General features: G+C 33.1%; 1 protein-coding gene across 1 annotated transcript; it reads right to left on the bottom strand.

Annotated features, from left to right (window-relative positions):
• On the bottom strand, positions 1,281 to 12,842 carry LOC18594784. The gene is made up of 12 exons (XM_018125073.1): positions 12,676 to 12,842; positions 10,987 to 12,444; positions 9,472 to 9,479; positions 7,829 to 8,004; positions 7,484 to 7,544; positions 7,274 to 7,372; positions 6,713 to 6,807; positions 6,434 to 6,547; positions 5,727 to 5,794; positions 4,347 to 4,457; positions 1,980 to 2,211; positions 1,281 to 1,558 (listed from the first exon to the last, which is right to left on the bottom strand). The coding sequence occupies exons 2-12, from the start codon at positions 12,363 to 12,365 to the stop codon at positions 1,448 to 1,450; spliced, it is 2,454 nt and encodes an 817-aa protein (XP_017980562.1). The 5' UTR covers positions 12,366 to 12,444; positions 12,676 to 12,842; the 3' UTR covers positions 1,281 to 1,447.

Genomic DNA, 14,408 nt, shown 5'->3' with positions numbered 1-14,408 from the left:
TTTTTCAAATCTGACCCATGAACATCTCTAATACGTAATAAGGAAAACATAAATTTTGTAAATTTACAAAATATATATATATATATATATATATATATATTACCAGTGATGGTTTTCCAAAAGAAAAGGAAACAATAGGCGCTGATGAATAGGATGCATATGGCGATGCAAAATTGTCCTTTTCACTTGTTTAGAAGGTAGAAAACTTTTACGAATCTAAAATAACCGACGTAAAATATTTTTATTTTCTATTCCTAATTTATTGAGAATTAATGTGTTTGGTAAATCTAGTGAAAGAGTAATTATTTTTAATAAGGAAAACAATGCAAGCATTGTATTTGTATCTAAGAAATATTAATTTCTATTAATTTTCTCTATATGTGTTGCATACATATACATTAATGAGTAAAGATGACTTAATATACACTAAATTTTCAATTGAAAGCAAATAATATATTAGTTAAATGTTACAAATATAACAATTCATTAAACCCTTTCATAATTAAGTAAAAATAAAAAAAAATTAAAGTTTAGCAATAAAAATCCTTTTCCCATGTTTCTTCCTTCTTTCTTCAGTGACATATTATGTATAAAAGAATGTAAATTACCAAAGTCAGCTACTTTCACCTGTAAGAAAAATGCTAACTGCAAGGAAAAATGAAACTTCCACCACTGACCACAAATTCAGTTCCTATTCTATCAAAAATAAAAATCACTTCATTTTGGATCCTAACAAAAGAGATTTAAACAACCCTCTTTTTAAAAACAAATTTTTGTGCAGAAGAGAATTAAAGAACCTTGTATGACAATGATATGAACATTGCTGTGTATGAAGCCAAAAAGGAAAACTGTAGACGTTTACTCATGAATTTTGTCTTTACCCTATGCTATTAATATAATGCCATGTACCAAAATGCAACCTCAAAATCTTAAATAGCAGTCTAATGACACTTTCTGAGCTATGAAACTGAACTTGGAACAGATGCCATGTTTAGTCTAATCTCTTACTCGGTATATTCTCAAGATATAAAGGTAAGGATTCAAGAACTGGCACTGGCTGTATGCACCTGTCCACACCACCCTCAATTAACTCTAACTTTTGGAAGCAAGGTTATCCACATACATTTTGAAGGCTTTTCAATCATCTAAATACAAGTACACAATTGAGGTTTTGATACCCACTCATGTCTAAACCATAATTATTCAGTGACAACTGGATGCCAATCAAGTATCCTAGTTACAGGTCAGGCGTGGGAATGGCAAGGACTGCCCCTTAATGCTAAAAAGCAAGAAATCTCATTCAGAGCTGGACCTCTGACGGTTCATTGAATTGAAGCAAAGACTTGAATATAACACTTAAAAATTATATTTAACATCTTTCATTTTCATTAATAAATAAAAACATTACAAATGGTTGTACATGTGATACCAAACATTAAACTAACAGCTAATTTGAAGACAGAAAATGCACCCGGGCAAGTGTGTACTCTTTTCCAGCTATCCAAACGCCTGTTTGTGACCACTGCACATCTTCCCAGTCAATGTTCTCCTCCAATACCTGTTTTGTTGAAACAAGGTCCTGATAAGGATTGGTCGAAAGAAAAGATAAAAACAATGCCACTAAATTTTTGTGCCACTACTTTGTTGGAAGGATCAAATTGGCAGGTTGAAAAGGAGAATAACAGATATTTTATGCCTCATACAGCATTTGTGCAGGAGAAAACAAGATGTGATCCAGGAGTTGCCTAGGTTTTGACTTGGACTTTATAACTCCATCTTTGAAGGTTTTGGATATTCATCATCTAATAGGTACTAATGTTCCTTAAGATTATTCTATAATATAGGCTTCTCCTATGAATTAGGGCATTTTATTCCTATTGGCTTTATAGTGATCATCTCAAACAGTGATTCACAAGGCAGATGCTACAATATGCAAAGACTAATGCATCTTCAAGAAAGTAAATTCTGAATAAAAGTACCTCTACATGCTCCAGTGGCAAAGGAATTCCAATTGAACGCATGATTTTCTGGGGAAGGGGCTTCTTACAGCGAGACCATCTGAACACGTCTATCATAATGTTATCAGAGTCATTCTTTTCACCATTTGAGGAATGTGAGTGGTGATTTTGAGACTTCTCCATATCTGTTTCATGCGCTTGAGATGCTGGTGTAGCTTTTACCATTTTCTCTCCAGAAAAACATAGCTCATACCTTCAGATAGTAATTTAAAATATTAAAAACAAAAGCATTACCAATAAGTTGTCACATATGAGGAGCGTGTGAATGTTCAGCTCTTTTAAATTGGTTAGAAAATTCTTAAATCCCAATCTGTTAAAGTAATTGACTAAAATGATCGAATCGCTTAAAAAAACCAATCAATAGAATAACCAATCAGTTCATTTGATAATCAGCTTACCAAAATAAAAGTTAGTTAAGTATTTTAACTCTTTGACCCCCAGTTTTTATATTTTATATTTCACTTTTAAAAATTAAAGAATATATTGTAGTTAAGTACATTCACTCGGTTTGGCTAGAGATTCCATAAACCATAAGTGAAACCAATTCAGAAATAACCAAATACTTTTATGAATAAACCAAATGACCAAATTAATTAACCATTCAAATTAAAATTTGGTTAAAACTTCTATAGACCATACTGGTTTCAGCAACACAAGACTTCCAGAGATGTTTTCCATAAATGTACTGCATATATTTTAAACTTAAATATTGCAAACAATCCAAGGAATTGAAGTGCAAATGTCAGATACCAGGCAGATATAAAACATAAAAAATGTTCTGGTGAATAACAGAAACACAGAAATTTAATGCAGAACTTCAGGCACCAACTTCAAATAAGTCAAGTTGCGAATCCATTAGCTAGCCTCTTCATCATTTATCACTTGGCTGGATGTCTTGATACTAATATTGCATTAATTGCTTATATTAATAGGAGAATCCATTTCTAGGCATGTCTATGCCATGCCTACCAAAGACAAAGACAGGACTAACAGAAAAGAGGACAGGAAGCAGAGAATAAGTGGGGGAAGATCTTGCTTTCGACTATGTTATTCTGCTATCCAACAGTCACTCATCTGATATTTCTAGGGCCAGTTTTAATTATTCTTAATTGGAATGTTTTTGGGTAATATTCAATTATATTTGTATTTTAGAACTAGATTGAAAATTATGATTAAGATTTAAAATTTTAAATAAGTTTGAGTAAATAAACATCTCAAATAAAATATTCACAAGCTAAATCGAGGTTTCCTCACGACCAGCTCAGTGAGCATGGTTCATGAACACATATAAGCCAAGCACCCATGGGCTCAAGCTCAACTAGTTCATCAAACTGAAATCAAGCAGAGTCCCAAGCATAGTTATCAGAACCAGATAAGTCCACCAGTCAGACGGGCTGACCTGGTGACCAGAGACTATCCAGTTCAGTTCTTTTATTAGATCATTCATGTTGAAGACACACTAAAAACCAGATTGACCTGCTAAGTGTCGACTAAAACCGGTGAACAAGATGTTTATTGACCCAAATAGGTTTGTTAAGTCTAATACAATGGCATTTAAAGCCTTATCAGTGTTGACTTTCACTATTTGTAATTTCCTAAGCAACACTATTGATTACTTTGTCATTTCCTAAAATAGCCAAATGGTTAAAACTATTAATTACTCCATAAAAAAAAGGAGAAAATAAAAGTTGTTAAACAAGACAAAGGATAATCGTGTGTTGAACTATCTACAATCTTCTTGTTTTTAGGTCGAAATATTACCTCTTTTCTTTATTTACTTTTCTCACTTTTGGCTGGTTTTTAATTGTTCATCATGAAATTTTTATGTTTTTTTTCTCTCTACATTCAACTAATTTAAATACGTTGTAAATAAAGTAATCTCTTATTTTAAAACTTTTTAATAATTTCCTTCCATAATATTTGTTTATCAAATTATCCAAAATATTTTGTTACTTTTTACATCATTTGTAAGTTTTGCAATATATTTATAAAATTTAAAATAATGTTGTTGACCCGGAGTTTGACTCAAATGACCTGACGTTTGAAAATTGACCCGATAAGTCCAGTTCTGATAACTATGGTCCCAAGTGGCTCATGAAAGGCTCACTAGCAGCTCTATTAACTTTCATCCCTTTCATCCCCAGCCACAAATAGGTAGTCAACACGATATTAGGTTCCTTTCATGCTTCTTTATCTGTTTTCGTACTAGTGAATAGCCAACAGCAATGAGAAAACGTAAATTACACAAAAAAAAAAAAGAAATGCTAAAATAACTAACGCAACCATCAATCATGTTGCATAAGCAATTAATGCAATATTTAACAATACCTGCACGAATGTGTCTCTAAGTACAGAACTTCACCCTTCTTCAAACGAGCAGATGTATAAAGGGGCTTCTTAAGACCCTTGTCAGCAACTATACTGATACTATACTTAATCCTGTGGAACAATGACCAGATAAATACTTGATCGTGAAAAAACCGAAAGATACAAGAACTAAAACAATATCGACAACAAAATGAAAGTGTAACCAGCTGCAGCATAATAAACAATTAACAAAAGACATAAATGACAACTTCATACTCAATAAAAATTCAGGTGCTTAACAGATTCAGATACTAAACATGAACCGTTCAAAAATTAGACAGTTGTAAGTACACCAACACATCTGAGTGGATACTATTCCTTTCCACCACTAGGATTTCATTTATGATTGCTATTATTTACGGACTCCCTTATTTTATTTGTTTAGCACTATGGCAGGGGCACCCTAGCCAAAACAAGGGTAGAATTGAAACTATCTTTCTGCTCTTCTGGCAAAAAAACAAAAAAAAAAACAGACCATCTTTCTGCTCTCCCAAATGGCTCCATTTCTTTCTTTAATTCTCACTTTACTCCTGTCTTCCTCTATTTCTCCCCTTTCTATCTCTATCCCTTTCATTGTAACTTCACTTTCTATTTTCAATCTTTCCTCCTTGTGTTGCATCATATGATCTTAAAATGATCACATGGTACCAACATGACAAGAATTTTTCCTTATTTTGGCCCCACTTTTAGAGCAGACTTCAAAAAGCTCAAGCAATACAAAACAAGGGTTCTGAAGGAGGGGCAAAAAAGAGAATCTAAACTTGAGCTTGTGATAGCTAAAATCAGCTTCTCGAGTCTAAAAGCTGAACCACGAAATTAAAACTTCTGAAAAGAGCTCTAATAAAAAGTTGACACACATTAATAACATTTCAAATAGAAAACAAAATTTTAGTTATTAAAATAATTTCAATATGACAAAACTTTTTGAAAACCCCACTTCAACATACTGTAGTTCCATCCATGTCAAATAGTCTTTAAATCAAACAAAATTAAAGCTAGGTGTAGATTTCAACCCAGCTAACCTAATTCATACCTAGAAAGGCAACTTACACTAAAATCAGAGACTTAACAGATCACAAACAGAACCTGCAGTCTATCTTACAATTATTAGTTAATTCATTACAGAATGACATATTAAGAGATACATGTTCCAATTCTCTCTAAGGATTCAGGAAGGATCAGTCACTTAGACTACAACTCTAGAAAAATGAAGAATTTAAATTTGAATCTTCAATTGTAAAATATCAAGGAATTTGTGTATTAAACATGTCCAAATATGTATAAGCATCATAAAAATCTCAAAAATCAAGACAAGGTATCAAAAATAAGTCTTGAAGGTACCAAGGCTCATTGCATAGATTGTATTGTATTGTAACTTCTCGTACAAATCTTTGCTGTCGTAAGGCATTCTGAGAATTTAAAAGCATCAAGTAAGCTTATTTGTATTTGATAAATGAAAATACAACACATGAGATAATTACATCAACAATAAAAAGTAAGATTCCACCAACATGAAGTACAAAAACTCTACATTCCTCAACCATTATCTAAATCCTTAACCCTCTTAATGAACTGCTGCCAGACAATCTATGCAGATACCATAAAATTGATACCACAAACTTAAGAAGGCAACATATCCAACTTATGCCGCAATTTTTTCTACAATTTAATTATTATTACCATACAGGTGCATGCATTCCTGCACAACAATTTATTATTGCCTAGAAAAAGTATACACACACATACAGAGATGCATATAGTTCAAATTCTGTGATACTCAAAATAATTATTTTTCTAAGAGCTGTAAACTTATTTCCCAATTGCGACCATGGATTGCTAGCTCTGGAGTGCCAAATAATGTGAGATACCATAAAAGTTCTGGTAAGGCAAGAGCATTGACATGCTACACAGAGCAATTAAAACTACAATTTATAACAATAGATCCATTTTAATAAATGAAAAAAATTTAAAATTAAAAAGAAAAAAAAACCCATAGAACTACAATTCTAACTTCATGAAATTAGATGAAAAAAGAAGGCGGGAAATACTGAAGCTGCAGCCCTAGTAGTCATCGTCCTTTCTACAGCTACTGGAGCAAGGGTAGGCTCCACAGTTGATGAATGTGTAAGGCATGGCTCCAAATCAATGGTTCCACCTCCTTTCTGAATTATAATATAGTAAGCAACACAATAAGTAAGAAGCAAAAAACATTATAGTCATTTATTGAATTTTAAATCAAGACAAAGCAAAATCAAAAAACATTAAGGGAATTTCACGCACTTACGAAAACTAATTTGATAAAAAGAAAAAGATCAGAAACTTGTAACCTTAACAATGCAGCACCGTTCAACACGATAACTACAACCGATTCCAGCCCCCCAGGCACGGGAACGAACATTGTTCCTAAGTTTAGATGTGTAGCCTAACAATAACATTGGTGTTATAATGTCAGAATGATGCATAAAAACAGTTTTCCAATAGGAAATAGCATAAATAGAGTAGCAGAGAATAAAGAATATCACAAAAATATGAAGAAACCAAAAAACCAAATCAAACCATGAAATTTGGTTTGGCTCAGGCAAACTTTGGTCCATCTGATGGTCAAACCATTCAGTGCAGTTCAAATCTGGGTTGTGATTCTAGAAAACCCAAATAGTCGGAATTAAACTTTATTAAATTTTTAATCAATTTAAATGCTTATTGGTCAGTAAAAGTAGTTACTTTGTTTTAAATCCAAACAGGTCAATGCACCAAGCAGTGCTCTGATACTGCTTTATTTTACTCATGCAGTGACTGAGTTTATTGTTTATGTAGCTCAGCTGCTGAGGCATATGTTTTCCAGTAACTGGAATGGTAGAAAAGTAAGATACAGCTGAATTTGGACTTACAATCTTGTGGAGGCAGCACACGGATGGTAGCACGCAACTCTTGGATAGCAGGTGGAGGTGGTGAAGCAGTAGGGCGGCAGTAACCAGTATGCATAAGAACTAGAAAGCAAGATCCCAATATCAATACAAAAAATTTGTAAATCACTAATATGATTTACATGGCCAAAAAAGGCTAAACCCTACAGACTTCATATTTCCAACCACACATACCAGCAACAAGATCAGAGTCATCTGTGTAAATATCAGTCCCCCATAGCTGGCCACCTCTAACCTGCACATAATGCACTTATGTAACTTCAAAAGAATGATAAGTAAAACAGCTAGTAGGTCCATAAAATCTTCATCCAATTTTGAAATATAAAACAATCAAAATCTCCTCATGATAAAGACCTCAAAAAGGAAAAGAAGAGTGAAGTTAAAAGAAAGAATGCAATCAAAAGAATGAAAACAAATCGTAATTACAAAAGCCTTCAGCATTAGCAAGCAAATTGCACAAACAAAAGAATAAAAGCTTCAAAAAAGAGATAAAAAGAAAAAACATCTCTTGGGTCTTACCTGGCGATTCGTAGCAGTAACATGCTCAGCGGGTATTCGAATTTCAAGAGTAGGGCCATTTTGAGAGCTTTCACCATTTTTATCAGCTTGAGAGGCTTCAAATTCTTTCCATAACTTAATTAGCTCTTGCATACATTCACCAACTTTATAAACAACACAAGACACTTCAGGTTTACCTGAATCACAAAAACATTAAATTATGATGAAAAGATAAAATATAACCCCTGTGAAAGGTCTAAAACCTTTCCTTTCCATCAATGACCACAAACACTCCACTTCAGATTTGTGCTGAACAAGTCACATAAAATAGGTGTGAAAAAGTAGAAACAGCAATCAACTGAAACTATTCATCATTGACTAGAGAAATTTCTTCAAAGTTTGAAACAATAAGCTCGGGGGGAAACACCATCTTCAACTTTCACTTCTTAAAATGATGTGATTAATATGATTAATTCTCTCATCTGACCCCACTAATTGGTCGAAATGGCAAGTAAAACATACAACCACCTACTCAATAGTGGCAAGGGAAAAGAAAAAATTAAAGAGTTGCTACAAATCAGTTAGTCTCTCACATTCACAGATTCCTTTCCTTTTGTGACTTTGCCCAGCTATATCATGGCAACCCCATTAATTTTCCCAGTTTGCAAAAGAACATTTCAACAAGGAGATTGAAGATTATCCCTCATTTAAAAAAGAAAAAAAAAAGTAACAAAATAATCAACTCAAGTTCAAACAAAAAGATCATTGGCAGGCAATCACCTTCCATTTTTCACAATAAAAATGGTTAATAAAAACCTTCTAATAACTGTTTAATTCACCACTGTAAACAACAGGTGTCAATAAACATCTAATCAAACAATCCTGATCAGCTGGTAAAATCTCTAAAAGCCTCTCTGGCCATTTAGGACCTGCCCTGGTCTGAGCCAAAAAAAAATAAAAAATAAAAAAAAACCTTCAAAGCCTCTCTATATCAGAGTCTAAGGGCTTCAAACCCAACATGCTTCCCAACAAGATAATAGGTCATTTGTTATAGGCAAGACCACACTTAGATTAAAATGTTATAAACAAGACGAAACTTAGATAACTATTGCAAAACTGTTTCCTATTCTCATGAGGCTCAAATACTTTTGAGTTTCTATCATCTTCAAGTCATCATGGTTCCTTCTAAGCATTCATGAAATCCTAAATATATTATAAACTTTACTTAGAAATTTCAGATAAGGCACTTGCCATATTGCAATAATCATATATATTGATGCTGCCCGTTTAATTATCCCTTAGCCTTGTCCCTTGTAAATTAAAGCTTGCAGTAATTAATGCAGGAAGGCAGAAAGGCCTCTACACATCCTACCGCAGCCTCCCAATCACATACAAAGAAACTTTGTCAGAAGACACAAGTCCAGTTTTCATCTACCAAATCAAATGTAAGTCAGTGCACAATATTAAACCTAAACCACCACTATAGACAAACATACAAAATAAATCTCCATATTTTAAGCACAGGCCAAGAGAAGCTTCACAACAAACAATTCCTTTCAGATCAGTCTTACTTCACCAGATCATAATGTCCCCTTCGATAGAACATGCAAACAAAATTCCAGCTAAAAGATTTTAAATCCAGAATGTATTAATCCACATCTTACCCTGAGATCTGCAAAGTAAAAAAAACCAAAACCAAGGTTAGGAAGCAAAAATAACATGAGCAAAATACCGGAGCAAAACTTCATGAAAAAGAATCAAACAGATGTCAACAGAATTTTCAGTATATCAGAATTTTGTTTCACTTAAAAATAAAGTTGTATAATAGTTAATTTATATGAATTTCATTTTTCATAAAAGAAATCTTGTTTAATGACTGAGGTTGGAAATGCCATCAGAACACGCATATCCCTATAACCATTTACTGTCAACTCTAATGATACAAACTGAGCAAAAAGATGCTGCAGAATTAATATCAGTAGCATCAGTTTTTCAAGTAAGATCAATAATAGCACAAATACTTTGTAAAACACGTCCAAAAAAAATGAAAATAGCAAATACAGATAGACAACTCAATCAATTTGCAAGAATGTTAAAATCAATGTCTAATTAGAAGGCTGGGAAAAGGAATACATAGAAAGTAGAATATAGAGAAAGTGGAGAACATTTAAGGTGGTGGAGGCAAAAGGAAAGTGCTAGAAAGGGGGAATGCATATGACAAGCACACACACGCGCGCAAGAGAGAGAGAGAGATTTCCTTCATAGAGAAAATTTCTAAGGCTTCAAAGGGTGTTATATTTTTGCTTCCCACCCCACACCAAAACTTTCCATTCATTTTTGATAGATTCCTACCATCTTCTCCAATTATTCAGTTAATTCTTACCATATTAATCTTTGGATTCACATAAACCTTCAGACACCCAACGTTAGCTTCTCTCCATGTAACTTCACAACTTCCCTTCTCAAATTTATTAAGTTAATCTTTTCCATTCTCAATGAGAAATGAAGTTATTCAAAGAATTCAATGACCTCAAAAACAACTAAATAAGAGCAAGGATTATCTAAATAGCACTGTATCATAATGTTACAAAGTTAATTAGAGGATTTCAATATCTGAAAAACTGTACTAGTGACATTTTTGAACCATATTGCTCACAGTAAGGTGTGTTTTTTTTTCACATTTAATTTCATTGCATCAATGTCTGTTACCAAATAGCTAAGAATCCTCCACATTTATAGTCTTCCATTACAGTTTGTGCATGAAAGTTACATCACAAATACCAACCAACATCAAAAATTAAAAACAACGCAAATTCTCCTGAACTGCAAGGCCATTGTCCCTCAAATCAATTGAGAATTTTTTTAAACATGTTAATCAATATATGCTGACAACAAAAAATTTCATAACCCTGAATTGCCACTGTGAGATTGAGAAAAACGCATCTTTTTGCAATATTTTTTTCTAAAGCTAAGGTTTTTCCTATTTACTTCACTTTAATTATAATTGAAAAGCCACTGGATCTAAATAACAAGTAACAACAAACAATCAAGGAACCTGATTAGAAACGTACATGTTACGTCGAGACTTAAAACCAAAGGGTACATATGAAATGTAAAGTAATGCCATTTTAAGGTAAATATGCTTGCAACTAAAACATATGAAGAATAGGAAGACATACCCTTCATTGTCCTGACCTCGGGGCCTAAAACGAGCATCGCGGTTTACCAATTGGGGGCTGCCTCTTGGCCGAAGCATCCTTTTACGCTGCTGGACTCCATAATTAAAAACTTCCCTTTCCCTTTCTGTAGCCCCTTCACCATCTGCACATCCATCATCAGATTCTTTGTCATAGCACCTGCTGCGCTTTTCAGGTCTGTCTCCTTCTGTGTCACCATCTCTTTCTCTTCTCCTATCTCTAGCTTCTCTATCAACATTTTTCCAACTATCCATCTCTTTTTGCTTTTTCTGCTCAGATGCCTGATTTTCCTGCTCTTGTATTCTAACAGACCCATCTCCCAATTCTTTCTCATTGTTCGATCCTTCTTTCTCCGCTCCATTCAATGATTCTCTCTTGATATGATCTTTTTCCCTCTCTTTTGGCCTTTCTTTTTCCTTCAAATCCTTCCTTTCTCTCTCCCATCTCTCTGATTCTCTCTCCTCTCTTGCAGATTCTTTGACTTCACCGCTGCTATTACCTACTTGTATGCTGCTCCTACGATCACTTCTTTCCTTATCTCTATCTCCCCAATCTCGGTGTTTCCCATCTTTTCTTTTTCGATCCTTGTCTTTAAACCTATCCTCACCTTTTGAATCAAACTTGTTCTCACCGACAGCCTCATGAGCTTCTGCATAATCTCTTTCTTCAGTAGCGGAGCCTTCCTTTCCAACTTCAACTGGTCCTTGTGAATTACCACGTTGGATATGCCATGGATCTATGTTTCCACCGGGAGGTTCTGAATATCTTTTTCCTCTATGGTAATCCCTTGAATCCTTCCAACTTGAGTGACTGCTTGCCCCACCATAAACATCCTTTTCCACCTTCACATCACCCTTCGGATCACTATGAATCTCCCTATCACATTTCAATTCTTTACTCTCATCCCCTCTATTTTCAAACCTACCATCCTTTTCACCTTTCCCACTTTGATACTCCCTCTTCACAGCCTCACCGTAAAACTCCCTCGCTTCCACCCTTGGCTCCCGACTCTCAACCCTGGCCTCCCGATTTTCCTTGGAATCCCGCAACTCCATCCTACTCTCAGAACCACCCTGATGAGAGTCCAAATGCGAATCATTCGAAACAGTAGACGAAGGCATTCTATACATAGAATGCAGCAAAGGTGACCTTCTATCAGAATCACGAGGCTCCGCTCTCGGAATTCTAGCCATTCTAGCATCCTGACCCATTTCATAAGGGACAGGATGATGGTACTCAGTCGAAATCAAAGACGAAGGTATCTTAGGGTAAGTACCAGGATCCTCGTGTGGGTATTTAGAAGCAGAAGAAGAATGCCCACCACCAACTTCTTCATGAGATCTCTTTGGAGCACCACTCATCTTCTCAAATTCACTAATAAGTTTTTAACTTAAGAAACTAAATACCCAGATGAAATTAAGCAAAGACTTTTCCCTTATCCTGCAAAAAAAGAAAAGGAAAAAAACCCAAAACTCTTTTCAAATAAAACAACCCAAATGTAAACAAAATCAAAGAACAATCTTCTTAAGAGAACAAAACAAGAACATAACATGGAAAACCCAGTAACACGTTTCAGTAACAGAAGAAAGCTGCAACAGGAAGAAAAAAACATGAAGGAAATGTAAATTAAGACAAAGGAAAGAGAGAAAATGTGAGGGGGAAAAAGCTAACCTGGATTTCTGTGAAGTAAATTGAAGGGTTAATTGTTGGAAAGAAGCTGGAGATCGAAGATATATCCTTTTCTGTTCCTTTGGGCGGTCATCGTTTTTTGCGAATGGAAAGCAAAATTTATCAACTTTTGCTGCAAGTTTGAAAGCTTACCCTTAAAAATCGATGTCACGATTGGTAAAAACGAAGCGGGTTTTTCTACTGTTAAGCCCAATGGAGTCCAAAGGGGGTGAAAGCCCATTAGGGAAAACAGCAGCCCTTCTACCCCATTTTAAACTAGACGTTACTCTATTCTTTTTTTTTTTTTTATAATACCTAAAAGGTTGTTTAATTATTCATAAAAATTTAAATAAATTTTTATATTTTTATTATATTTAATTAAGTTTTTATATTTTTATTTTGAGTTAAAATTTTTTTTATGATTAATAGTTGATTTAGTTAAAATGACATTTATCATAGATTATATGTGACCTTAGCACTGACATGACATAATAGATGATGACATGATCATATCGTATTCTTCATCTTTTACTCATGTCAGTATCATGTGAGTATAAAATAATAAAAAGTGTTTCGATTAATGATAATAAGTCAACTATTAGTTATAAGAGTTTATTTGACCAAAAATAAAAATACAAGGGTTTGATTGAACGTAATAAAAGAATAAGTGCTTATTTAAATTTTCTTGAATAATTTAAAATTTTTTTTGAGTATAATGTCCTCTTTTTTTATGTCTAATTGTCACTGACTAATAATTTCAATTTAAAAAGCATTCTTACTAAGTAGAAGAAAATTTTTATTTTTAAACTCGAGACTCATCTAATCTTTTACTAGTATGAAACCCGTACATGATTTTGAGGTTAAGATTGAGGGGCAAAATTTCTTTATTATATAAATCTCAATGCAGTTATATTAGTTTTATAATTCAAATTCGAAAATTTTAAGTTATAGTCTTGGATTTTAATGGTTAAAAAGTTAAAACCCAATTGTTTTTTTATTTAAATTATCTAATAATTATCTTATAAAAAAATTATCTTATATGTCAATGGTAAAGTAATTTCCAGACTTATATAGATAATCAATTATGTGTCAGCAAATCTTTATTTTGATTCTTAAATTTATCATTTTCACCCTAAAAGCTTCATTACAAGATTTACCATTTTCACTTTAATAAAATAAAATTAAATATTTGTCTTAGTCGAGAGTCATTTTAGATTATTACTTGGATCTACCAACTCCTTTTGCTACTTTCATTATATCAAACAATTATTAAAAATCTTCATGGGACTCAAAAAAATCGACTCAAATTGGTCCAACATAAAACTAATTTATCTCAATTGACTCTTGCAATCAATAACCTAAACCCAAAGATTTTCAAATTAATTTTTTAATTTTAAAGTGAATAATCGAAAACAATAGTAATTTGAAACTTAAAACCCAATCTAACTTATTCAACTACCATTCTCTTTTGTTATGATATTACCATTTTTTATTGAATAATATGTCACCTTACATAAAGATTAGGTACTAAAATTACCAACAACAACCATATTATAACAATTAAAAAATCAATATAATTTCAGTAATTTATTAAAATATCCACTAAACAAAACAATTAGGAAAATATTAATTTTTTTTTATTTTTTGAAATGATAAAAAAAATCTTATTCCAATAAACAAGGAGTACAAATGCAGACATGACAACTCAACTTAAAATCTATTTGTTATGGTCTGCA

Source organism: Theobroma cacao, chromosome 7 (genome assembly GCF_000208745.1).
Source record: "Theobroma cacao cultivar B97-61/B2 chromosome 7, Criollo_cocoa_genome_V2, whole genome shotgun sequence".
NCBI classification, from domain to species: domain Eukaryota; kingdom Viridiplantae; phylum Streptophyta; class Magnoliopsida; order Malvales; family Malvaceae; genus Theobroma; species Theobroma cacao.
This window is presented reverse-complemented; position numbering and strand designations above follow the sequence as displayed.